Here is a 26,030-nt window from a genome sequence, read left to right as displayed (position 1 = left end):
CGCGTTCGCCGGCAGCCATTGCCGCGGGAGCGCGCGAGCCGTTGGCGCCGTTGAGCGGGCCGTTAGGTGCGTCCCCGCGGCGCTGCTCGGGGCCGGTGGGGGCGCGGCGCTGCACGGAGGGGGTCGCGTTTGTGTCCCACGTGGCTCTTGGGCGGCTCAGGCGTGAAACCCTTATTGTAGTTCGTGCTCCTGGAGTTACGGCAGCACCCGCTCTACCTGGGCAAAGGTGTGTTTTTTTGTTTTTTTTTCCACTCCTTTTTGCCAGCCACCCTCGAGCACCGCTGCAGCGCTTCGCGTCGGCTGGGTGGTGTCAGGCCGGGTCGGGGTGGGGTGGCCGGGCGGGCAGGCGGGGCCCGGCGCGACCTGTCACGCCGCAAGCCGGCAGAGACGGGTGAAGCTCCGTTTTCATAGCGAGGGTTAAATCTTCCGAGAGCACCTCGCTCCTCGGTCGGCCGAGGCGGCCCTGGCGTCGTGGGAGCGGGGCGGGGCGGGCTGGCCGCCCTGCCACGCGTGGGCATGCAGCTGTCGCGGCGTGCCTGCCTGCCCGCCCGGGACTGAGTCATCCATCTCTGGCGTAGCCGGCGGCGTTACCTTGCTTCTCTGCTTTTGCTTTAGGTGCTGATGCTGACCCGAGGTCGCACATGGAGCACCTTCCCGTGAGGGCTTAGGGTGTCCGAGGGGAGTCTCCGGGGTGCGCGAGGATGGCCCGAGTTTCGGAGCAGGAGGAAGGACCTGGAGGGGGGCACAGTGAATTCAGTGACATCATTAAGTCCAGATCGGGTAAGCTGTAGAGAGAAATGACATTTTACTGTTTTCGGCTTTGTATGTAGCTTCTGACATGAGATGGTATTTTTAAACTGCCTGTTTTTGCAACTTTTTTTTCTTCACACTTACTGTTTGTACAGTGAGTCACTGAGGTTGTTGATGCATCCATTGTACAATTAAATAACAGTAACTGTATGTCTCTCATTTTTTCCCCCTCAGTGTTAGTCAAGTGTGTTTGTTTAGGATCCACTGCCTGCATTATAATTACCGCAACTTTTGTAAATAAGCATGTGCTTAAAGTGGTCTTACGCAACTTGGTGTTGGCGGCTTCTTTTGTGTTTACTCTCGAACTTTTAAAATGGCAACTGTGTCTGTAATATTGTGCTTAAAAAAGTATCTTAATAGTACTTTAGCAGTAAGTTCTTCTCTTTCTTTCCTGATGTAAAACAGTTGTCTAAAGCTACCAGCTCAAGCATTTCCTTTGCCAAAACATTCATGTAACAGTCTTTAAGGTTATTTCAATAATATATTTTCTGTTGCATGTCTGAGCTTTTCTGGGGTATACAAGTATTTCACAAAAGTTGCTTCTGACATGCTAGAGGGTTAAGGATCTATTCTTATTTTAGAAATGGGAAAGCTGATGCTTGGTAGGGGTGGAAGTCAGTTGTTTAAACTTTGATAGAAATTTGTGTTGTATCCAGAGACTGAATGCTCACTTACTCTTTAGCCTAAAAGACTGTATTTTCTCTGTTAAACTCAATGTTCTTGTTGTCACAAGAAAACTTTTCTTTAGTATCCGAAGCCTAACAGCATACATCTTTCCACCCCTACCATCCCTCCTCCACCCAGATATTCCATACAGTAGTAGAACTGTTGCTCTTCAGTTGGTGGTGATTTTTTTTATGCCAGATTAAGTAGAGTGTGGGTTTGGGTCTGGATCATGTTGATCTTTGAATCATTTGTTTTCTAAAAATATTTTTCATTTATAATGAATGAAATCTTTGGTGGATAAATTGCTTCTCTTAACTTATAAAAGTGTAACTTATAAATAAAAATGCATGTGCTTTTAAATCTTGATTTCTGTAGTGGTTCTTCCCTCCCCCCCCCCCCCCCATTATTTTGAAACCTCTGGACCTGAATTTATTTGATTCTAAGCCCGTAGTCAGAAATGCCAAGAGCTTGATTTGTGGGATAGCTTGCAGATAGTTGTATGTATATGTGTACAAAAGTGCTACACTTTCATAGGCTGGATGAGGAAACATGACTGTATTTGAGGTTTTCCTTGGATGAACAGATTGTGCAGTTACTTTTGTTGTTTTGGTTAGGGCAGAAAACTGTAAATCTTATTACAGTCATGTTAACTTTCCTCTCCTCTGTTAATGAGGAAAATTACATATATTCTAGAATTTAGAAGACTAAAAGACTTGCACATTAACAGTAGTGAATGAAGGTTGATCTAAACTGAAAAAGGGATTTAAATAAAAATTTTCTAAATAATAAATCAGTTTAGATTTGGATCTGGTTGTGTAATTTTTTAAAGTTAATTATTGTACTACATAGCTCATACTGAACTGTTCCCTACAAGTGAACCTGTGGGAGCGATTCCCTAATGAAAGGGCTGAAGTTTACCAGTGTACAGATGGCAGCAAATTAAAGGCTAGTTGTCAGGACTGGAAGAAAAAAATCTGATAAGCTATACTTCTATTTTTCATGGGCATTTTAAAAAGAGAATGTTTATGTTGATGTAGAAGAGTGATCATTTTGATACTTGGAGAGAAAGCTGAGTTGCTGATTGGTAGGAAGATTTCTCCAGCCTAAGATGCTCTTCACAGTGTGAGTGATTGGTGTACAGTAGAAGTGTTACCTTAGAACTTTTTAATACTTGAGGTAGTTAGGAGTCTTTTTTTGTTTCTGAGAGTATATAGAGCAGAACCATCTGAATTTTATAATTTCTACTTTCTTTTGTAATAGAAAATGGGTTATTTTTGTTTCTTGCTACTCTGCAAGTTTATCACCAGTGGTATGGGGCATCTCTAACGCTTTCATCCAAGAGCTTGTGAATAAACATTTGATGTTTTCACCTTTAACGAATAAAAGAAAAACCAGCCTCTAGTGAGTGAAAATCCTTAAGTGATTTAATATGTCATAATATTTTTAAGTTCATATTATTCCTGTGCATTTTTTTAAATAAGAACATTGGTTCTATAATAACTAAATAATTGGTTTTACGCCTGTAAATAAAGGAAGGCAATATGTAGTGTCCTGTGTAAAGATCACTTCCTCTATCTCAGTGCTCCCTTAGGCAATCTTCTTTCTTTCTTTTTCAGTATGTTTTCTTGATCTTTTCAGAACAGATCACCAAGCTGTCAGGATATAATGATTATTTGAAACTATTCATGATCTAAGAGTGGTTGTTAAGATATATGGCTAAATCTTGGGATTGGTATTCCTAATAGTGATTGGTTATTGAAAGCTTTTGATCTAAAATTATACTTACGAGGTTAAGGCATGTGAAGTTTTACTGCTCTTCAAGGCTGTGTGGTGCTTATCTATGTCTGTTTTTACAAGCAGAACTATCTCTGTGTTTCTCCCCCCCTCCCCCCATATTAACTTGTAATTGGAAAACTCGTAACAAACAGTGTGAGGGATATTGGAGAATTGCAGCAAATAGTTTTTTTTTTTTTTTTTTTTTTTTTTTTTGGTAAAGCAATGAAAATAATAATAACCCCCCCAACCTATTGATAAGAAAAAGAATCTGTCACAGGACAACAGCTAGAGCTGACATAGGCCATAAACACTTGATTATCTAAAGTAAAACAGTGGGAATATTCAGTAATCCTTGTTTTGTGAAGTATGATATTAGAAAAAGAGAGCCAGACTTCTTTCTTCTGTCAAAATAACATTTGTTATTTTCTGGTTTCGATGTGGCTCTACTTTGATTAGATAACTTACCTCTACATGCAGAACAACATTAACAAGTTATCTTCAAAGATGCATCTTCTGCCCTTAGAATATGGTGGTGAACAAAGCTGGCTTTAAAAAAACTGTTTGCTGTGGTAAAGGAGGCTACTTTACATTCACAGAAGAACTGAGTTTTTTTGCCTCTCTCTTGCTGGACCAGCAATGGCTTCTGATGGTTCTGTATAAGTCTACTGTTTAGGTGATAGGATATTTGCTGATGGATGGTTACAGTGAGTTTATGAGTAAAATATCTAGCATTTACGTAGTCCGTGCTATACCAGTGTGTCCATGTAACTTCTTGCTATGAAAAACAGGTTTCCCCTTTCTGCTTCCCTGTGTATTCCCCTTTCTGCTTCCCTGTGTATGAAGGGGTGTGTATGTATACACGTACACAAACACACACTTCAATTTATATTTGTGAAAGGCATCTTGTGCAAATAGGTGATCTTCTTTCTCTGCAAATAGCTTTCAGGGAGGAATGCTGTGGGATGACTGCATTGTGGTGGTGAAAACAGTGCTGTCATCACTGTGCTTGAAGAACAGATGAATCTTTGCTATGATTAATTATGGAAAAAAAGAAAACTCACTTGAAATCTGTCATGGTAGTTTGGAATGGTAATATAAAATTAAACAGTAAGACATGACAGGAAAAACATTTCTTGAAGATTACTGTATGCCTCTGGTGCATTTTTAGATATGAGTTCCTGTCTAAATTGAGGGGGACTTAATTCTCCTGATCTACCTTTGATTTTTAATTACATTAAATATGTTTGGCTGAGAGAGTGTTTTAAGAAATTGTAACTTATTTTGGGAATTCTTGGGCAAGACTTGTTTGTGAAATGCTGCTGTTGTCTCCCCCATGAAGCAATGTTTAACTGGTCAACAGCTACCTTGCTCTGGGATCTCCCTGCCCTGAGGCATATGTTGCATTTGCAACCAGTTCCTTCAGTAATGTGTCTTTGCTGTCAAAGAGCTATGGCCCAAATATACTATTTCTTATTTGTCATTGTGACCCCATCAGTGTGAAATGGCCAGAAATAGTTACAGTTGCAGGCAGACCCACAGGATTTGTCAAATGGACACAGAATTGGCATACCCAGTTTTGCACCATGTGAACCTTTCAGGGGTATTTGTGCAGCGTATGCACTGACAAGGTGTTAAAGACAAACAACTAATTTGCTGCTCCTTACTTCTAGCCACTAAAATGACTGTTTTCAAAAACAGACCTTTGGATTGCTTTAGCCTGGCTCCTTTCAGTTGGTTATATCACCTTCTTCTCTTGGGTTGTCTGCTGAGGGCAGATTGGATGCTGTGATGAAGACAGTTCTAGGGTATTACCTGGCATTTATGAAATGGCAACTTCTTAAGTACCAAGCAGGTTTCTTCTAGTCTCTTGATTGGTAGGTGAAGACATAACATGTGCTTTAAACACATGAAACAGCGTGACTATGCCTTGGAATAGAAATCAAGGCTACCTGGGAGAAGAAAAACCCCCAAACCATAAAAGCAAACCATTGATTCGTGTGCTTTGTCAGGAAGTGAAAAAACAACAGTGGACAGGAGACTGGTTTCATTCTATTTGGCGCCTGTGGAGCAGTTGTGGGCAAGTTGCATGTTGTCCATAGCAAAGTTGCTAGAAGATGGTTATCTTTAACGGGGAGGTTTACAAGCAAGTGCAGTTCCTTCTGCATTTCTTGTGCAGTACCAAGGGCAGCGTTGAGTCTGTCTAGGTGTATTAAGTACTGCATCTTCCTTGTGGTTACCTGACCGGCTCTGAATGTGAATCCTAGTGATACAGGAGAAGCTGTTTATCCATAGGGCCTCATCTACAGTAATGACAGTGACCTTCCTGTGAGTGTTTCCTTATGCTCAGAACTGTGTTCAAATTTGTATAATATACACTTCTAGCTATTAAGTAACTTGTCTAATGCGTTTGGGATTCCTTGAGTGTTGTCTGAACTTACCAATAGATTTCTCTTAAAATCGTAAGTGCCTAGCTTCTATGAATATTAAGCAGTCTAGTGATCTAGTTCTTTTTCAGGTGTAGGGGTATCCCATTGCGTGTGGAAGGAGAGGTGAAGAACTGCTGAGTCTCATAGGCCTGTTCAGTTGACAGATAAGATGATTGTGAGTTTTGACAAAACTCTTACTTCTGTCTCAGAAATACAAGGTACATATTAGTAGCAAAAGCTATGACTAAATGACACGCAGATTGGATATGTATCCTTAACATTATTTTGCTGGTGGACATGGGAAATGTGCAGCAATACTTTAGCAGTAACTTCTGACTGAAATGAATGTTCTTTCTTGACTTCAACAACTTTTCCCCTTGCTTTAGAGACAACAGAAAGAGAACTCACCAACCAAAAACTCTTAGAAAGCTTCCTAATGATTTTGTAGGGGAATTAAACAAATATGGATAGTCACCGGCTCATTGTATTTGACCGTGGAGAAATGTGTGCTTAAGCCATGAAACAAAATGCTTTGAAGAGTTCATGTAATTCATTTCACAAACAACTTCAGTTAACTCCTTTGTACTCTGTTGTCTAGCATCAGTTACGGTTTTTGCTCTCCTCCCAGTTTAGTCTGTGGCAGAAAACCAAAGGTGGAATATGCTCCTAAAATGATATCTTATAAATTATTGATCAGAGAAAAGTTGTGTGATGGATAACTTTTAAAATATTTTGCTTGATTTTTAGTAGATTTATTTTTATTGTTATTAAATTACCCCACTACCTTGGATGAGTGAAGTACTGTGTGCATGAATAAGAAATGGGAGAGAGTTATTTGAACGTTTTATGGGAGCATGCTGGGAATAAGGTGAAGTCTTTTGGTATCTGTCTTATTTTAATAGTTTTAATGTAATCATATTTTAGAATATAAAAAGAGAGCAAGCAAAGCAGTGTTTAAATGCCAACAGACCAAGACCTTTCTGTTCCCTCCTTCTGGGCTTTTATTTCTGTTATAACTTAATATTGAACAACAGCTATGGTCAGCATAAATTACTTCCAGAGAGAGTCCATTGCTTTCCTTCTGGTTTCTATATGTACATCTTGTTCTTGAATGAATCTTCTTGTGGAACTTAATGGAAACAGATTTTGTTAATGGCGGTGCCTCTTTCTTGAGGAAAAAAACCTTTTTGAAGTTGCAAGTCTGGTAGTTTTGAATATAGTTTTGCGCTCTCTGGGAAGGCAGTATGTAATTATGCTTTGAAAGCTTTTCCTCTGTGCTCAGGAATTTGTCTTTTGGACCTGACTGTAGTGCCCATTTTAGAGCTTGCTGGTTTGATTACTGAGCATTTTCTTTTTTTTTAAGCAAACTTAAAGCACTACTTATTAGGAATTGCATTTATTGAACTTCATCTGAGGGTAACTAAACTCTGGTCTTTTTGCTCAAAAAATATATTCACGCCAATTATCCTGGATGCTGGATAATTATCTGGGTTGAAGGAATAGTTTTAGTGGTGTGTCAGACTTGTGCAATGCGCAAGTATTCACTGATGAAGAGTTTATTTTATTTTTTTCCCTGGTTTATTCCTGGGACACCTGAGGATGGGAGGAAGCTCTCCAGATTGCTACAGGTTCCCAGCAGGTTGAGGAGTTACGATCCTGTTACTTTGCTTTAGTTTTTTGGTTCTTGTCTCTTTTGTTCTTGTCCTTTTTTTGATTTGATCTTTAGTGTTTGAATATTAAGATAATTCAGGACAAAAGGACAAGTAACACTTGACTTTTCATTTCAAAGTAACAGCATAATCTTTTGGAAATTATGGCATGTTTCATGGCTTCAGTAAGTTCTCAAATGCCTAGTGAACCCAGAACAGATGCTTTGAGTGCTTTTGTTTTTAAAAATAAAGTCAAGTGTTACTTATGTTAATGTGTAACTGAGTTTTCTGCTGGCCTACTATGACCAGTATTTCCAAGACTGAACAGAGGAAAGAGGAAGGAATAGTTCCAGTTAAGGTTGTTCCTGTTGTAAGAAATGGCTCTTCACTGGTGCAAAAAAAGGAAACAAAAGGAGTAATTAGAGTTCATTATTTGCAGTCTGAATGTTAACAGAAAGTGATTACAGGAAAATAAGGTTGAAAGGAAAGGAGATTATGGATAGCAAAGAAAACTTCTGATTTTACTGAGGTGCTTTACAGACTTTCTGTAGATGCCAGGCTCTATACCTGGTGTCCTGTGCTGCTGCCTCACCAAATCCTTCTTTCCTTATTCTTCTCCCTCTGGCGAAAGTCAACTCATTTTTAAAAAGACTAGAGATGCATTTCTAGCAAATATATTCCTGCTGTAGTGTGGCAGAGTTTCAAATGCCTTCAAATCACAACTGGGAAAACTTTTTTTCTTATGTTTATAGGCACAATTGCATCCATTTGCAGCGTGTTTCCATGTTTTTTTTTTTTTTCCCCCGGCCCTTTCTGCTCCAAAGACAATTGGGTCAGTCAAGACTTCTACCAGGCTGTTGATGTTGGAGAAGAGTAATTACTGCCCAAATTGTGGTTGTGTTTATTACTTCTGAGTTCTACAGCAGAGTCTCCCTTTTGAACGAGACCGCTTCAGAGTTGTGTAAAATGCCCCCCCCCCCTTTTTTTTAAGCTTGCCAAAAGGATTAATGCACTAAGTGTGTCTTTCTTCCACATTTGTTTGTATGCATCACAAGATCCTGCCAGGAGGTCTCAGGACTGACTTCTCAGCGTCTTTGTGTAGACCCTCATCTAGAGGAGTGAGGCATGGCCCTGAGATGAATCAAACTTAAGATTTTTACTGGTCTAGTACAGCTGTTTAGAAACATTTTCACTTAGCCAGTAAAGAAGAAAATAGTTCTAGAATTTAGGAATCTTAATGAATTCCATGTGAATTTTTATTTATTTATTGAAGAAGGAAATAGCCTTCATGACCTAACATGGAAACTATTTGTCTTTCCAAATGTTTCTGAGCAAAAATGTCATGACAGTTCTTTGAGGCCTTCTCCACCTATAAGCTATTGGAGAGGGTTTTCTGTCACTGTATAGTGAACCATCCTCTTCTTAGCAGACAACATTAAATATTTAATCATTTGTTTAAGGACAGCAATACTAACCATGTTGACTAAATCTACTGGGTGTGTTCATCTCCATAAGGAAGATACAGAGACAGAACCACTCTTTGTGTGTGTGGTGTTTTGTTTTTTTTGTTTTTTTAAATCAACTCCCACCACCCTTCAAATTGAAACCCCCAAAATTCTTTTGGTTTAACAGATCACTTAATTTTGAGCGAAGTACACAACACAGTTGCTGTGTGATAGAGCATTTTGCATGTCAGACGGTTCCAGAACTGTAAAGAAAGGAAGTTGTGTTATTTTAAACATTTTTGCTACCTTAAGGAGATTGAACGGGGAGGAAACAACAGTAGAGGATTTCATGAAATGGGTTGCTTTTTGAGGGGTGGTCACCCACAGATTACCTGCGGTCAGAGTTTTTAAGTTGGAATCTTACTCGCTCTCAGAGAATTGATGGAGAAGAACATGCCAGAAATGCAGTGGGGAAAGTGAAGTTCTGTGGTCTGGCTGATTGGATTCATTAAGTGAAACAGAATCTTGGTGGTAATATATGTTGTTTTCACATGTGTGCCACAGTATAAAACAAGCAGGCCACAGAATGGGAGGATTGAATTAAAAGAACATAATCTGGAGACAAAAGTAAACTCTATTAGTGATATTTTCCCATCCTGTTCCTACTGTACTGTTGCCGGTCTACAATCAGCTGTTGAAGCTGGGATATTTATATTTATACTGTTCTGTTTTAGCCTCCACATTATAAAAATAAAATATGATAGCCTTTTCTCTGCCTGAGTGTTTAAACATGCCTCACTATATACATCTGGTATTCTTGGCTGGGCTGACAGAATTTGGACTTGAAAGAAGACTTAAAATATTTTGGAGTAACTGAAGTTAAAATGGGGCATTTTGAGTCTGATGTGATATAGTCGGTTTTACACAAGAAAGGTATTGTAGTATATGCAAACCAAGAATTGGTAGACTTGCATAAAAATTGATTACAGAATAGAATGGTCAACCAAACTAATTTATAGCCAGAGTGATTTTGTAGTTCTTTGTGACACTCTTGATCTATTTTGGCTTGTCTTGTCTCTGTGGATGATTTGAGACTAATGAATAAAATTTAAAAATAGATGTCCTGTTGAATTCAAGTATGAGGATAATTATTTTTGAACATGATATGTAGCTAAAAATAATTACTCAAAGTAAAAAGCCCCAAACATTGCTTTTTGAAAACCATACTTCTGTTCTTCCCACCAGTTGCTCAATTTATTCTGTGCTCTTTTCCTCCTGTAGCTTATTCAGCTTCATGGTCCTCCTTTCAGTTGGAGAACAATAGTAGTGACTGCATCAGTGTTTGCTGCATGGAATGTGTGAGAAGAGTTAAAGAACTGGAGATGCTTCTTCCCTTCCTGCTCATCCCAATTTGAGGGAAGGGTGAGAGGACTAATACGGCATTGCTGTCTCTTGCTGCCCTGGGACTTGGAGCTGCAGGCTCCATCCTTGCACAAATCAGGGCTGTGGTCTGACACCTCAGGACGTCCATGCTGATATTTTTCAGGCAGCATCTCTTCAGTGCTGTGAATAACAGGCATCTCAGTGAGGTGATCTAAAAATCCAGTGAAACAGGTGGAAAATGTCATAATGGTTTTTTTTTTTCCATGCTGAACTCTGCCTCTCTCACTCACACCTGACCAGGCAGGCATTTGCAGGGAGGAAAAGGAAAAGTGTTCCTAGAGGATGTAGCTGCTGCTCTAGAGTATTCTCACTGGAACTGTCTTTTGTGAAGGTAAAATTGTTTGCAGAGATGCTTGTATAAATACATGTACTGAGAGGACTTGGTAGAAAATGGGCTTCAATGACAGTAACTACCCAGGCCTAGATTAGAAAATGTTTTAGGTACCTGATGAGAAACTCAAGGGCATGGTGTTGGCAGAGCAATTAAGGCAGGGGATTCTTAGCTATCTGCAAAGGCACCTAGATGTATTGAGGCATTTTCCTCAAAATTTAATTTAGTTGCTACAATTTGCTGCTAAAGCTTAAAAGTTTCTTACAGTGTTTGCACAGAAATGCTCAGAAGCTGGGGTGAGCCTCTTGGTGTCTGTTCCAGTTGAAGTCTATGTAACACAGAAATAGCAGTGTTATTTTTCAGTGCCTAATTTGTCAGGCTCAACCAAAATCTGCAGATGTCACTTTTTCCAAAACAGAGTCATGGATTTGGGTAGTGCCCATCTTTCCTGAAATTGCCTGTCTTGAAATGCCACTTTAAATTTAAAGGATTCAAACCACTGACCATTACTCTAAGCACAACGCTGGAGTGTAGGGTGGGATATGGCCTATTCTTGCATTCTTTCTGATGTGTCTTCAGTCTTCACAGTATGCAGTGTCAGAGGCCAGAGAACGATGTCTGCATTTTGTAATGAGAAATCCCAACAGATTCTGGGGGAAACAAGGTTTGTAAGTATTTCTGCACTAGAAATATATTGCTTGATGACCATGTCCAAGACCTTAACGCCAAAAAAGGTGTTGTTAAGCTTGTCCATGTGCCAAAGCTTACATTGACAGATCAGTACCAAAGCTTGGCACTGAGAGATGCAGGTCTAAGCTGAAGAACAGTCTTGCAGTGATTCTTGATATTTTTCCCAGAAGAAAGACATTATAAGGTCTTTAATCAAGAGCTAGAGAGAAGGAGATGTTGCATTGCACTCCCTCTCTATTCTAAAAATAAAACAACAAAATTAAACCCTTGTGTTGCTGGTATTAGCAACCATCCAGCCACCACCCCGGCTGATGGTTGCAAGAACTTGGCATTATTATCATAAGCAATCACTGTATTGCAAGGGTAGCTGGCTTGTCTATAGGGATGTTTCTAATAAAGTTTGAAACAAAAACCTACAGCAGGAGGAAGAGGGATTTATTTGGTAACCATAGTCGGTTAACTCAGGCGAGATTGTGGTCCAAAAGTGTATGTCAGTGTAAGCGTCCAAATAATTGAAATGCCTAGAAAGAAGGGGACGGTAGGCAGGGCTGTATATAGAAGGGAGTTAAGTCACCACATAGACTCAATTTCTTGTCCAAAGGATCCATAGTTATCTATGTTCGACTGGAGAAAGCATGGGGGAATGATGGGAGAGCTGTATCCTTGAATTGCCTGGATGCTGATCTACGAGCGCTGAGCTCTGATGCAGGATATGCAAGTACAGAGCTTGTTAGTTTAGGCATGGTGCTGCTTTTATACCTGACGTTGAGCTGGAAAGTGTCCTCATCAATGCGTTACTCAGGGTTATCTTGGTCAAATGCCTCCTAACTTTGTTCTCAGCTTCGCATTTATTTATTTGTGTGTGTGTGTGTATTTATTTATATATTTGTAGTCAGTCATAAAAAATGAACAATGTGGCACGTAGTAGTTGGAACAGTCAAGGTCTGATTCTTTGTGACTTGCTGGATAGGATTGCTGTCATTCTGGGCTCCTAAATTCCTGCAGGAATCATATGCTACCTGTGTGTTGCATCAACAAATGCAGTTGAGGAAGGTACCGGCTGTGTGGAGGAATGTATGAGTGGAACTTCTGCTCCAGGGCACCTCTGCGTTGCAGTAGGTACTGCATATTACAGCTACTTTTATGTTGTCCTTGAAACTCTCTTATTGGTTCACTTGATGCTACATCTAATTTAGGGACTGCAAGGGTTACTAGGTTGTGTTGGGGATCATGCTAGCATGTAATTCCATTTTTGAGGCTGAATAAATTTTCTCCAACAGGAACTGGAATAGAAGAGGCAGAGGAGCATATAATACCTAGTGAATCCCATAGTTTGACACTTTATGGAAAGAACACAATTCAACTCTTAATATATTGTATTTTCTTCTGGACAAAATATCACATGGGCTGTAGTGGTTGCTTTGTCTGTTGACTGAATTGTACCACTGGGCATGAAGCCTTCAGCTCTGAGGAAACTAGTATGAAAGCAATAAAAGGTCCCTGAAACCCTGACCTGTTGTAAATCCATCAAGTCTCCTCTTACTCTTGCTCTCTGTCATCTCCCGATAGGATGTTGAAGTTCTGGGCCATTGTCTTGGTCGTTTAGGAATTCAGTGGCCTTGGCTTAGGTGACTAAAGTTGCAGGATGAAGACTGTGATTGATAGCAAAGTCCTCTGTGAGCTAGTCTGAATCTGTTGAACGGACCCTTGGAGAAAATAAGAGCCATTGCAAGTCTTTGGCTACGAAAAAGTAATTCAGACTGAGTAATGTATTTGTATGGAGATTTTTGTTTTAGTCTGATTGGGGCAGAAAAAGGTTTTACAATTTGTTGTGAAATATTGCCTTGGAAGTTTTGAGGAGGTCCTTTCCTTCACAGCACTGCCCCAGCTGTCAAGGAGGGGGGAATGGGTAGGGAAGCTGGGAGGGAGTCACCAGGTGTCTGACAGAAGCCGTTAGCCAGGTGGATTAAAAGTTGTGCCTGGCCTGTTTCAGTGCTACTGAAAATGAACTTTGTCTGCGTAATGTTTAGATAAATGGAGTAGTAACTGCTGAGAAAAGTTTTGCTTCTGTCTTCTGCCACCCCCCCCCCCCCAAGTTCTTGCCACCTTTTGTTAAGGAATCTTGTTTTGTCCCTACTGCCTCTCTAACTTATACTTGCATGTTGATGTGGTAAATATACTTGAAAATGTACTGTTCCATTGTAGTCACTTTTGCTGTCTTAGGAAAGAAGGAGAATGTTAAAAAGCATGAGGTTTTTGCCATGTAATGCGCTACTGAAACGCGACCACGTACTGTAGTGGTCATCTGGAATAAAAATCTACGTGGCCTAAGACTAGCGTAACCTGATTTTGAATGTATTTGGCATAATTTTTATAGGTAGGGGAAGGAGGAGAAAAATTGTGAAATGAATTGTAACTCTTCATACTTTTAGTTGCTTACAGCTTAAAAAAGTTGTTGTCTTATGGCTGTGAGTCCTTGGGTCCACTAACCTGACTTCCCCCCCCCCTCCCCCGCCAAAATGTACACAACTTTTATTTTTTTTTCCTCCTAGTGATTGGAGGAGAAAAGGCAGAAAAAGGGTTTTTTTGTTCCTTACAAGATACTATGTCTGCCTGATATTCTCATTTCCAATAAGGCTCCTTTCATATTGTTCCAGTACTCTAAAAGGACCTTAACTCACTATCCTGTGAAGATCATCTTGTGCTGCCAGAAAAATGTAAAGAAGCTGTAGATGTTTGGAGCTCAACTCTCATTTACAATACAATGAAGAAAATAATATGTTCTTGGCTATCCTGAATTTAGCAGAGCCAAAAGGTTATCGGATGACAGACTAAATGAGTTGTGATTATCATTACTTATTTTACTGGAAGTATTTGAAAAGCAACTGAATCAATTACATTTGATCTTAGTGAGAATCTGTGGCTTTTGTGATGGATTTTGATCTGTATCTATGAATTGGGATGCAGTGCATTAGTAAGTAGGGAGAAAAGTAGTGTGTATGAGCTGTGTGGGACTCTTCTATATGCTTTGTATCTGTGTTGTGACATACTTAATAGTGAATATTCTCCCTCCCCCTCCCCTTTTTTGTCTTATTCCTCTTTTTGGAGGAATAAATTGAACTCTACTACAGTTTGGCATCTGCAAAGTGTCAATCATAGCTTTTTTTCTCAAAGTCTGGCAAACTGTAAAATCTAGTTTCAATGAGAATTACAATGTTTGATATAGAATTTGCCTCTGCTGTACAAGACGGATATAGTTTACAAGAGTTATAAAAACTTATTTTGTGGACTCTTATTTTTAGACATAAGTATTCAATTAATGCATAAAATGAAATAGAAACAAAAAAGAATTTCTGGTTAAACTGCTATTTTTAAATAGGGTAGCCTTTCTCTATTTTAGTCAAGATGGACAAGATAAAATTTTTATTGTATAACATTCTTTATTAGTAGTCTCTAGACTTTAACTCCTTTTCCAGGAGTTAGAGAAAAGAATGGGTCTGAGAAGAGTGGGTTGGTCAGCCAGATCACATCTTCCAGAGTCACCCAGCTCATATTACAAATAATAATCTAGTTTTTGTTTAAATACTGGTAGCATAAGTACCTAACCTAACCTACTGCTATACAATTCCAATGCAAAAAGTGCCCTGCGCTCTTAGCAAAGTAAGAGCAGGCAGGTTTAATTATAACTCCATAATGAAGGTGTATTAGTACAAGGTGAATGGATTTTTTTTTTCTTTACTAATAACTTAAGGAGAGCTGATCCTGTGATTACCACTTACCTTTTTTTATAATAAGCAGAACTCGTTAAACAAGTCCTCTCGCTTTAAGTATTTTTTTTTTAGAGTCCTATTTCAATTTTCCTTTTTTGTAGAATAAATGACTCAATTCAGTATGAATAACCACATTTAATTTTGAAAAATACAAACTGTATTAAATGCCTGTTCAGATAAGAATACATATGTAAGAGAGACTACTTTTACATTGACATCTGCAAGGAGAATGAATTTATCAACTGTAAAAGGTAGGTGAAATAATGGTGTGGAAAATATCACCTTGGCCTTGGGGCTTTTTCAGTCTATAAAATGAGAAGGTTTGACTCTCGATAATGGATGAAAAATACAAAAAAACCCCAGCACCTGATCTTGCATTTTTTTTCCTGCTTGTATGCCTACAACTGTGTCTCAGATTCTCTGTATTAGTGTAAAACAAGTCCATCTGTTCCCAAACTGATTTTTGCTTTGAGCTGATGTGTATAGTGTTTGACCTGGTGATCAGCAGCTGAGGATGGAGATGGCTACCTTTAGCCTTGTTTAGCTTCTCTACTTTGCTATGATGTCACATTGTAAGCTCTTGTGATGGTCTTTTTGGCATTTTTGTCAGTATTTGAAGGATTCTTGAAGTATAAGGTGACAACCTTTCCATCTGTTGCCTTGCAACTATTCATATTGGTAATCCTGACCTGTATTTTTCAGGTCTGTGTTTGATACATTTTTGGCTATAAAAATGTGGAAGCCCTAGCCACTTTGTGCCAAATGGAGATTTATACTCCATCTACAAGGAAAATTTGGCAGTTCCTGTATTACTCTAGGTAGCTAAATATTTAGGCTGACAGTACCCTGAGCTGGCCAACATTACCTGCCTTTTATTGTTTTTTCTGTCCTAGTGGAGCTTTCCTGAATTCTCAGAAGATTTCTTGGTATCTGACCTTTCACTTCATCCATGGGTGGAGCCAAAGTGCACAAGTTAAGCAGTGACATGACTGTATAGCTACAGAAGGGAGTATTCCCATGTGGCGGTTACTCAAAAATATGCTTATAATGTTATAATGGAGTTATATGGTGAATTAACACCATAGGGTAGGGGAGGTTTGGCAGAGAATCTTTCAGGATCTTGCAAGCTGCTCCATGCAAAGTTAATGGTTTCTTTGAAAAAGCATGTATCTCTTCTATTATTTAAACAAAAATAAAGTTAAGGACATTTAGAATTATATCTTGCAATGTGTGATTCTGCAGAAACATCTTGTGTTATGGATTGTTTGATCAGATCTTTAGTTTGAAAACGGCTTATGTGGTGAAAAGCCTTGTACTTCCTCAGGTGGATATCTCAGTTTTTATGAACTAGGACTATGACAATTTCAACAACTTTTAAAAATAAGCATTTCTGAAGACTCTTCATAACTGCAGGTTGATCTCTGCTTTGATAAATCCCCATTGGTCTGTTTTGAGTTGTTGGTGATACTGCTGTACTGAAGAAGGAAAGGTTCTCTCTTTCCAGTTAAGAGTGAAATTCTTAATCTCATGGAGAGATTTGAAGAGTGCTTGCTTCCTTTCTTTAATTTTTTCAAGCTGACTTTCTCTTCAGAATGGTCTTGTTCTTTTGTGGCAACCCGCCCAGACTGAAGGAAGCCAGCATTAGGAATGAAAAATAACTCATTTTGAAGAACAAAGTTTGACAAATCTAGAAAACCAGTAGAGATCATAAAAGTCAGAAGAACAGGGCTGGTTAAAAACAACTTCATTTGTAGTGAATGCAGTGTTGCTAGGTGGAAATGTTTAACTTCATATCTACAGAATAATTCCAACTTGACATATATCTCTGTTTTGCTGCCTGTGCATGTGAGTCACACTTGACCCACTGCTCTACTTAACCTGATACAGGATGTGTGGCAGGTAAAACATTGGCACAGCAACAGGCTGAATGAAATATCAGAGGCACTTCTCACCTACCTTGTGTAAGGCTGAGAGAGAGATTATTCATGTGTATCTTTTTAGGTGGAAAGGTAGGACTATATTTAAGAGCCTGTATGTGATTAAATTTCATGACAGAAGATCAGGATATTATACCCTCTGTCAATCATTTCTTCATTAACCAGACCTATACAAATATAACCTGGTCTGCTAAAATTTAACCTTGAGTGATGACTTCTCCTCAAGCTTTTTAGTTTGCAAGGATCAGTGGTGATGCATAAAAATGGGCAGTAGGTGGAAATGCCTGAAATGCTTTAGAAACCTCTTCCAACTCTAACGTGGCTACAAAAGCTCAGTAGCTGAAAAAATGCACTTTCTTCACAGAACAGTTCAAGTATTTAGTACACAGCTGTTGTATCTGGCAGGTTCTGGGCAATGGAACTGGCTGAGAGAGAAATCACATGTACATGTAGTGTCTTTATATATTTTTAATGAATTTAAAATTAATAAATCCCCTTTGTTAGATCATATAACTGTTTTGGAATCATTTTACTTAGTATTTAAACCTAATTAGATACTGACTTCTAATACAGGTAACTTTTCCTGTGTGTGTGTCATTTCTTTGGTCCCTCTCCTACTTTGTGTCTTTTTTCTTGTTATTTCCTATAGCTATTTCTGCTGCTAGATAGTGACTGATGCTGCTGTTGTTTTATTTTTTATTTATTTTCCCACCTTGCCTTTTTTTGGGGGGAGGGGGGGAACTTGGTTCCTAGCTGATGGAATTTCAGTACTTAGCCACAGAATAAGACTTGACTTTTTTTTTTTTTTTTTTTTTTTAGTTTGGATGTTTCTTCGTGATGTATTAAAGAGGCGTGTAGGCACATTTTTTTGTTGTCATCTTTATAAAATATACTTAAGAGACAGAGGTATATGCATATGCCTATGGATGTGTATATATGTGTGTTTAAATACACATATGTATACACACATAAAAATAAATGTGTGTGTGTACACCCCCCCCCCCCAAAAAAAAAAAATTCCCCCTCTTCTGGGACTCCTGTTTGGACATGGTGAAATTCTGAGAGTTATCTAGTTCTTCCAAGTTGATAATAACCATACAGCAGTGTGAGGAATCTGAGATTTTCATTAGAAGTCTGTCCTTTAAAATAGTATTTCCAATTGGTTGCTTGGAAGCATGGTAAATCTTCATATTTCTGCACTTGTTTGTCCATGCTTCCTTTGTAACTTACTGGCGTTTGAGTTCTTAAGAGACCCTTCCTTACCCACCAAATGCACCCCAGCTGGTACCAGTGAAAGCTTTTCCACCTGACTGGCTCAAGTCTCCAGGTAACAAGGGTAACTCAGAGGCACCCAGCCAAGGACATGTGTGTGTCCACAAGAGAGAGCCCATGCTGTCAGTGATGACAGCTGTACCACTCTAAGGGGATGGATTTAGCTTCTGGTTGCATCCAGGCTGTAAACTGATGCTGGGGGATTCTGTGACTTAGATATCTAAGAGATGTGACTGTTTAAAATCTTGAGCCTAGTCAATTAATATAAGCTTAGTGCCTTATATATTTTTTTCTTTTATTAAATCATCTGAAATGTAATTGATAGAAGAATTAACACACACTATTCTAAGGTCCTCTGATTTTTGCATAACTTATCTTTGGTCTTGAATGGTAATTTTGTAGGTTGTCTTGAATTTTTTTCCTCCCTAAAGAATGAAAAAATGCCAGGTGAAAAATACGTATTCTCTTTTGTTCAGTTACTTTAAAAAAATTGTTTTAAAAAAGTACTTAAAACTTTTTAAAAATTAATGCCATAACTAAGCTAAAACTGAATCTTCTGAAGCATCTAGAAAAGGGCTTATAAGGAGAGAAGGATACAGAATAAAAGTGGCAGATAGAGGATGTTTCTGTTGCTAAATGCTAGCCTGAACATAAATTCAGATCTTTATGTTGCCAGACACTCTGCTGTAGATACAGACAGGAAAAACTGCAGCTTGGTGAAATGAGTGATGGACTTCAGGTGCTTGGCCTTCAATGGATGATCATTACTGATGCTTTTTTCCCTGCCCTTGCTTTCCTGGCCATCTCTGCTACCTAAAATGAAAAGTAATCTTGATCAACTTCTCCTGACTGCTTATGGGTGTTGAGTTCAGCTACCTGCAGATGTGTGAAGAGACATTCTTAAGGTTCCTCATGGATGTCTTCACTTTCTCACATCTATCAGTTTCTGTTTCATATATGTAACATCTGGATTTCAAGCCACAGGTAGGTTTACTGCTTCTTTCTGCTTCTGTGGGAGAAAACCTGGTAATTGGTTTCCTAATCTGTCTGAGAAATGCTGTTTCTCTTCCTGTGGTCTGGGTCTGAATTTGAAAGCTCCTAGCTGTTTTTCTAGTCCTTCTGCATGTTTCTGTCTCATTCCATGTCCATGTGCTTTCAGCCTTGTGTGAATGTGAAAGCTGTGATCAAAGTGCTCAGTGAGTGAGCAGTGATGGGGGTGATTTCAAGAACCTGCTGGAAAAGCTTCATTTTGTTTTTCAGTACCAGAGGTCTCCATGCTGCTAGGCAGCCATTGGGAGGCCTGCACAGTTCTGTGGCAGTGGCTGCATTAGGTTCACTCCCATGAGTTTAATTTCATTGAAATCAAAACTTAACATATCCTCTAAGCCTCATGTATATAATTTCCTTGCAGTTCCTGTTTGAACTGTGATATAAATTTAGCAGGTCTACCATGTGCCCTGTTTCTTAGACAGGAGGTGGTTGCTTTATGGGGTGTGTGTGTGTATTTTTTTTCTTTTTTTTTTTCTTCTTCTGCTTCTTGTATCTGTTCTTCATAAGTCCTAATCAAAGGTCTTACAATAACTTGTAGATACAAACATGAGCCATAATTGTTCTAGGATGTGTAACTGCTTTTCCCATTGATAATGGATTTTGTATATAGACACAAGGGATGTGCATGTGTGATATTTAGTCCCTACCCCTCCTTCCTTGTCCATCTTTTTCTGCTATTTGCACTGTTCTCTATGCTAAAAAAAGAGAGGAGAGAATGACTTTAGAGGACTAAACTCCATACAGCACTTAGTTGGAAGCTGCCTGGATTTTACAGTGACAGCCATCTAGAAGACTTTTTTGATAAAGATGAATTCTGCAATACCAAAAGTGTTATTCCAGAAATCCTTTTGGAGAATTACTGTTCAGGCTGACAGTGCTGAAACGCTTCCATTACATTTGTGTGAAGCTGTGTCCGAAATCTCTGTTACGTACTTGCAAGGTTTACCCAGTTTTTCTAATGTTATCCTGATGCCTTTAAGACAACAGCACTCTTTGGCATGGAATTTAATATTCATCTATTCTTTAACAGGAAGTAAAGAATGCCTGCTACAACTGAAATGGCACAGAGGCTTTGGGTAGGAAGAGTTGTGATTATAGACTACTGATGATTGGTTTGGGAACCTCTAGGGTAGAGCAAGTTGAAGCAAATGCGATGCAAACTTTTGTATTTTTATAGCAATTTTAGTTGTGAAGCTCAAGTTTAACCTTTTTCCCTTTGCAGAATCACCTTTCTGGAGCTGTGCAGCTCTTCATTCCTGCAGGAGCCTGGCTTAACTTCTGCAAGCAGCAGAATGGATTGGAAGTGCTGACCTCTTGCTCCCATTATGCTTGCCTGCCAAACCCTGCATCACTCTAGGGTAGCTGTTGCTGCTGCTTGAACCTTACTGTGTCCCTGCAACAGAAGATGCAATCTGAATCAGACTGTGCCTTGTATCTCCCCCAGATCGTAATGAATCTCTTGGCTCCTCTGTTTTGTAACAGAAGGTAGAATTTAGGATGAAGAAAAACCATAAGAATAAACTCAAAGCACGTCTGTGATCCATCTTTGGGCTTTGAGAGACAAGTAGGCAGTAAGATCAGTCACAGCCAGATGCTGTGGCTCAAAAGTAAAAAATGTCAGGAATTCCTTCCTGTCAGCACTACTGCTCTGTCATGACTTTCAAACAGACTTCCTGGTTGTAGTAGTGGTTTTAATTTGCCCAGTCTTTTTGGAAGTAGGCTGTCACTGAGATTTGTTTTTTTGAAACAGTGGAACAACTGGCAAACTCACCACATCATTAGAGCATCCTTGGTGTTTTTGGCTGGAACTGGTTGTTGAGGTAGTAGGGAATTTCATGGTCATTACAGTAACTGAGAGGAGCTCTGGGTGTTGCTGGTAGTGTTCACAAATCTTGTATTATGTACAGCTGGATACACGTATTCTTGTACTGTTCTCTTCAACAAGTATTAAAATGTTGGAGTAATTTCACCCAGTTCCTGGGGAAGCCAGTGAGGGCTGGAACAGGCCCTGAGTACTTCTCTGGTTTGGTTTCTTTGTTTGAAAATAAATCTGAGAGTGGGCAAAGCTCTCCCCACTTGAGCTGTGCTTGTTCAAAGACCTTGTGTTTGGGGAGCCTGTGATGATTCATGGTCTAACTCGATGCTGAAATGGCATTGTGGAGACAGCTGCAACTTAGGTTTATTTCCAGGATGTTCTTCCCCTATGTGTTTGCTCTTACCTATTTTTATTTGCTGGTGGGGAGTTCTGTGGTCCTGAGTTGATGCTATCTTCAAAGGCATATGCTGTTCTCTTGGTCCTCATTGTCAGCTTTCTGATCTTCCTGCATGAGAGAAACAAAGCCAGAGAGGCATGCAATATTTACTTTGGACGTTGATAAGGATTTATAGCCACTTAAGTGGGATTGTGCTGGGGTGCAATGAACTGATCTATCTCGTTGATTATGACTCTAATGATGGAGAGTCAAAGTCATTTAACAATCATATAGTCCGGTGGTAGAAGAAGACAAGGATGATGAAGTTTATTATGGTTGAATAGGACGTGCAAGATCATTAGTGTGACAGCAACTGATGATCACATGGGAGTGGGGAGACTGAATGAACTGTCTTGTCAACTTTGAGAGCTGATGATGTTTTTAAGTTGCAGTGAGATCTTTTTCGTTGCGGAAGGAGTAATTGAATATATGGAGGGAAGTGGGAAGAAAGAAGAGTGTTGGAAGACACCAGGATTGGGGCCTGCTGTATGTAAAGGATTTAGAGTCAAAGTAGGTATCTAAAAACTGTTGAGTAATGATCGCAGTTTCCTGACTCTTTGTCGTCATTTGACTGTATCTGCACCAGATCTGCTCTTAAGTCACCTAAGGCCTCATGAACACTCAGTAGCATAAATTTTACCAAAGGCTTGTTGTTTTTTGGTGTTATTAAGCAACATCACCAACACTTTCATTAAATCTGTACAAAGTTCTTCTGACTTGCCACAAACCTGGCCAGTCTTACCCTCAACTTCTTTCTTGTCATCTTGTGCTTACCTTGTAATCTAAACTGACAAAGTTTTTACTGTGAGGACACCTCCCACTTTTTTTTTATTAACATATATATATTTTTTTTCTTTTTTCCTTACATCCCATGCTTTAAAAGGGATTTTTATTCCACTCCCTGTAACAGAATTTTGTATATGTTAGAGCTCAAAGTGATAACAAAAACTATAAGCAGATTAAACAAAACCAAAAGATGTTGGATTAGTTCTATGATCATAACACGAAGCGAAAAAATGAAGTAGGATAATGCAATAAAATTTTGTAATGCTTCGTTCATATGCCTGTCTTAAAAATGAGCACGGTTAGAATGATGGAACTGCATATAAATAATATGGAAGCTTATATGAAAGTGTAAGTGTGAATGGGAACACCACAGTTACGTAGTAAATTATTGGTAATGAATGCTGTCTGACATTTCTACTGAATATTGTACAGAAATGCTCAAACCTAAGGCAAGTTGAAAGCAGAGTAACAAAGAACCTGGAGGGCTACACACTTTCTGTGAATTACAGGTGGCATACAACTTGTTTCTGTGCTTTTGTCTCTTCCCTCCCGCCCTTCCATCCTCTCTGTTTGTGTTGGGGTTTTACCAACATATAAATACTGTGAAAAGTACACCTCTAAATAACCATATATTACTTTCTAACTTACAACTTGCCTCATCATTAGCCTTATGTCTGTTTAAAGAAAAAGTGGCTTTGCCTGTATGCATCAATGAACTTGTGTGTTGCGGGGGGAGGGGGGGGGAGATGCACTTCTTAGCAATATCCTACTGCTGCTGGAGAAAGCTGTTAAGGTTATCATGAAGTAAGCCTATGTGGACACCTACTCAGTGCTTGGTAGCAGCCACTGAAGCAAGTAGGGTATTAGGAAAGATTAGACAAAGTAAGGAACAAACCAGCAACATTATTACGGCATTCTGAATACTTTATTTTGCACTCTCAGGTGATTATGTGCTGTTATAAAAGCCCCTCAACTGAATGGAAGGAGAGTCTTGAAATACAAGATAGTATGTGATATTTCAGAATCTTAATAGTATCAACTTTGGTGTAAAGCATTTTCTTCAGACTTACTATTTCACGTACTCATGTATTACATACTCATATACTTATAATCATGAGTACACTCACTATATACGTATTATTTTAAAATATATTAAAGTCATCAGTGTTCTGGTCAAGCAGGCAAGGGATAAACTACTTAAGAATTTACGTTTTGCTTTGAATTTAAAGGCTTCAGCTTTAAAATGTTTTCCTAAAAACAATGTAGAATTTCACTTAGCCTGTTGTAAAGTTAATTTCAGCAGATGTCAGATGGGTTCTGTAACAAATAGTACAAAATGGATGAGAGAGAATGATCAGCAGAAAAGCTGTTGTTCGGGCCATTGATTAGAATGAGTTTCTGCTTATGCTTCAAGTTTAGGATGTGATGCTTCAGTTAAGGTGACCAGTAATGTTGCTAGTATAGTGTGTGCATTTTTTTTTAATCCCTTTGATGGTTGAAATTAGCTAGTAAATATGTATATTGTTGACATTAAATATTTGTCAGAGGGCTGTATTGCATCACAGGAATTCTGAAGCAGAAATCGTGTTTTGAGGCTCTCTTTTTCTGGCTTGGAGATGCATGTGATTTGTATGACAATGTCTTCTGCAGGAACACTTTTTGGAACTTGTACTTTTGGCCTATATCTCAAACTTCACATTCAGTTTAAGCTTTTAATTCAACTAATATTCAGTTATGTTGGTGACAGAACCATACTGATGACAATAGTAGCCATGTTCAAGTATCATTGTACCATAGTACCTTTGAGAAGCATAGATAGCCTGCACTTACTCAGTACCTTTTTCCAAAAACTAACTTCTGCATAGTGTACGGTAGGCTTGATGAGAGGGTTTCTGCGAGTTTCATTATGATTTCTTAGTGGGTGGTGGCATGTGGAGAATGAAAGAATGCAATCCTTCTGTCCAGTGAAGCTTTGGTAATTACTCCTCCACACACTTGAGCTTAAATAACTGAGCCTAGTGTTTTCCATTTGACCTGACAGAAGCATGCAAAGGATATGCACAAAAAGCTTGCTGATAATTCTTATTTAAAAAAATTAATTGAGGGTCTAAATGAACATCCTTTTCCTGGCTTGCAGCTCTGCTAATTGGACCGGTTATTGCCCCTTAGCTGCTTACCTCTGCCTTCCATGTCTCTGTGGGTGGTACAGTTTGTGTGAGCTTTCCCTGACTAGTGTCAAGCCAAGTGAGGTGTTTGCTAACTCAGATATTACTTAAACAGTTCAGCTGATGTGCTGGATGGCACAGTCACCAACCTCTGTGTGGGTACCAAGGCAAGTGGCTTCCGGTAGTAGACTGCACTTGGATAAGTGTGAGGACCTATGTTTTCACTGCTGTTGGATCTCCCCTTGTGACTTTGTGTAGAGCGATATTTAGAGAGACTTGATTTCTTTTCAGATAATAGTTCAGTTGCTTCATATACTTTAACATTGTCTTTACCGTTCTCTCCTTTCCTAATACCTTAATGCATGTAAATGCTGTGCTATACTGAAGAGCTCTCCCTCTGAGAGTTTTAATTCTACTTCTGTGGCCCTAAAAAAAAGTGAGTTGATGGTATTTGTTGCTTTGCTCTGTGTTTTTTATCTGTCAGAGGTGCAGCATGGTGATTCTGTGTTGTCGTAGCTGTTGCATGATGGTCCTCTGTAAATTGACCTCAGCTACAGATGAGTTTAATAATCAGTTATTCTGCAGGTTCCAGTAGATTCAATATTTAACAGAGGGCATGGTTTTACCTCACTGATTTTCTTGCTACACTGATTATGGGAGGGAAGGAGGAAACACATCAATTCTAACAGTTTTAATGATGCGCTTCTGGTACCTGATAACTGAAATGCACACATTGTCTCCCTGCTCACTGCTGACACGCAGCAACAATTACTATTTTTTTCCTTAGTATAAAGCCTTTGTAGAGTGTTACACCTAGCAAAACAGCTGATGTTGGAGTGTGTGTTGAAATATTTTCTCTGGCTTTGTTGCAGTCTCAGAAAATTTAAACAAGCACATGGTGATTTGCAGTTTGTGGTTGTTAAAATGAGATCAGTGACTGACAGTTCTGAATTAGTGTGCAAGTTTTTAGTATTGAAGACAATTTAACTATTGGGACAAATTAACAAGAGACATAAGACGTAAGTTTTTAGTTACCTGGAGCCTTTCCTAACGATGACTGAATTGGAGCATGTTTTGTGTGTGGATTTTTGTTTGTGCGCACATGTGTGCATGTGTATGTGTGTGAAAAAGAAAAAAAAAAAGAGGCTTTCGTGAAAGCCTCTTATTGTGGCAGCAGATTGGGTTACTTTCAAATGGTTCTCTATGGGTTTTAATGTTTTCAAGCAAGGCTTCATCATGCAGGAGAGTGAACCTGTTCTGAAAATGGAGCAGGTGAACAGCATCCGAGCAATGCAGCACCTGCCCTTATCAGTTTGGGCATGGTGTGCTCCCAAGTGTCATGGTGGTGCCTTGGGACCCTGGACTGTGCGTGTGCATCCATGCTCTCGCTCTCAAGCTCTGTGCTCTGTAGCTGGACTAGCTCGCTCAGACCTAGTGTGATACTTCCTCACTGAGCTGAGCAGGCATGCTTCTTGACTCTGATAACAGAAGTGGTATTTTAGAAATAGGGATGCTTTAGTCAGATTCTTGGCAGGACTGTGCTCCAAGATACTGAAAGTGGA

At 39.2% G+C, this 26,030-nt stretch overlaps 1 protein-coding gene across 4 annotated transcripts in view; it reads left to right on the top strand.

Moving 5' to 3' along the window:
- UTRN (utrophin) overlaps positions 1–26,030 on the top strand; it is a 391,474-nt gene that overhangs the window by 663 nt on the left and 364,781 nt on the right. For 2 of the 4 annotated variants that reach the window (XM_026109804.2, XM_026109809.2), the window contains one exon: positions 616–780. In XM_026109804.2, the coding sequence (XP_025965589.1) occupies positions 702–780 (79 nt within the window). In that variant the 5' untranslated portion in view covers positions 616–701. Of the gene's footprint in view, positions 1–3; positions 67–118; positions 227–615; positions 781–26,030 lie in introns of those variants that run through there. The other 2 variants (XM_064509199.1, XM_026109805.2) reach the window with 2 other exon arrangements.

This window comes from Dromaius novaehollandiae, chromosome 3 (assembly GCF_036370855.1).
Source record: "Dromaius novaehollandiae isolate bDroNov1 chromosome 3, bDroNov1.hap1, whole genome shotgun sequence".
Lineage (NCBI taxonomy): Eukaryota > Metazoa > Chordata > Aves > Casuariiformes > Dromaiidae > Dromaius > Dromaius novaehollandiae.
This window is presented reverse-complemented; position numbering and strand designations above follow the sequence as displayed.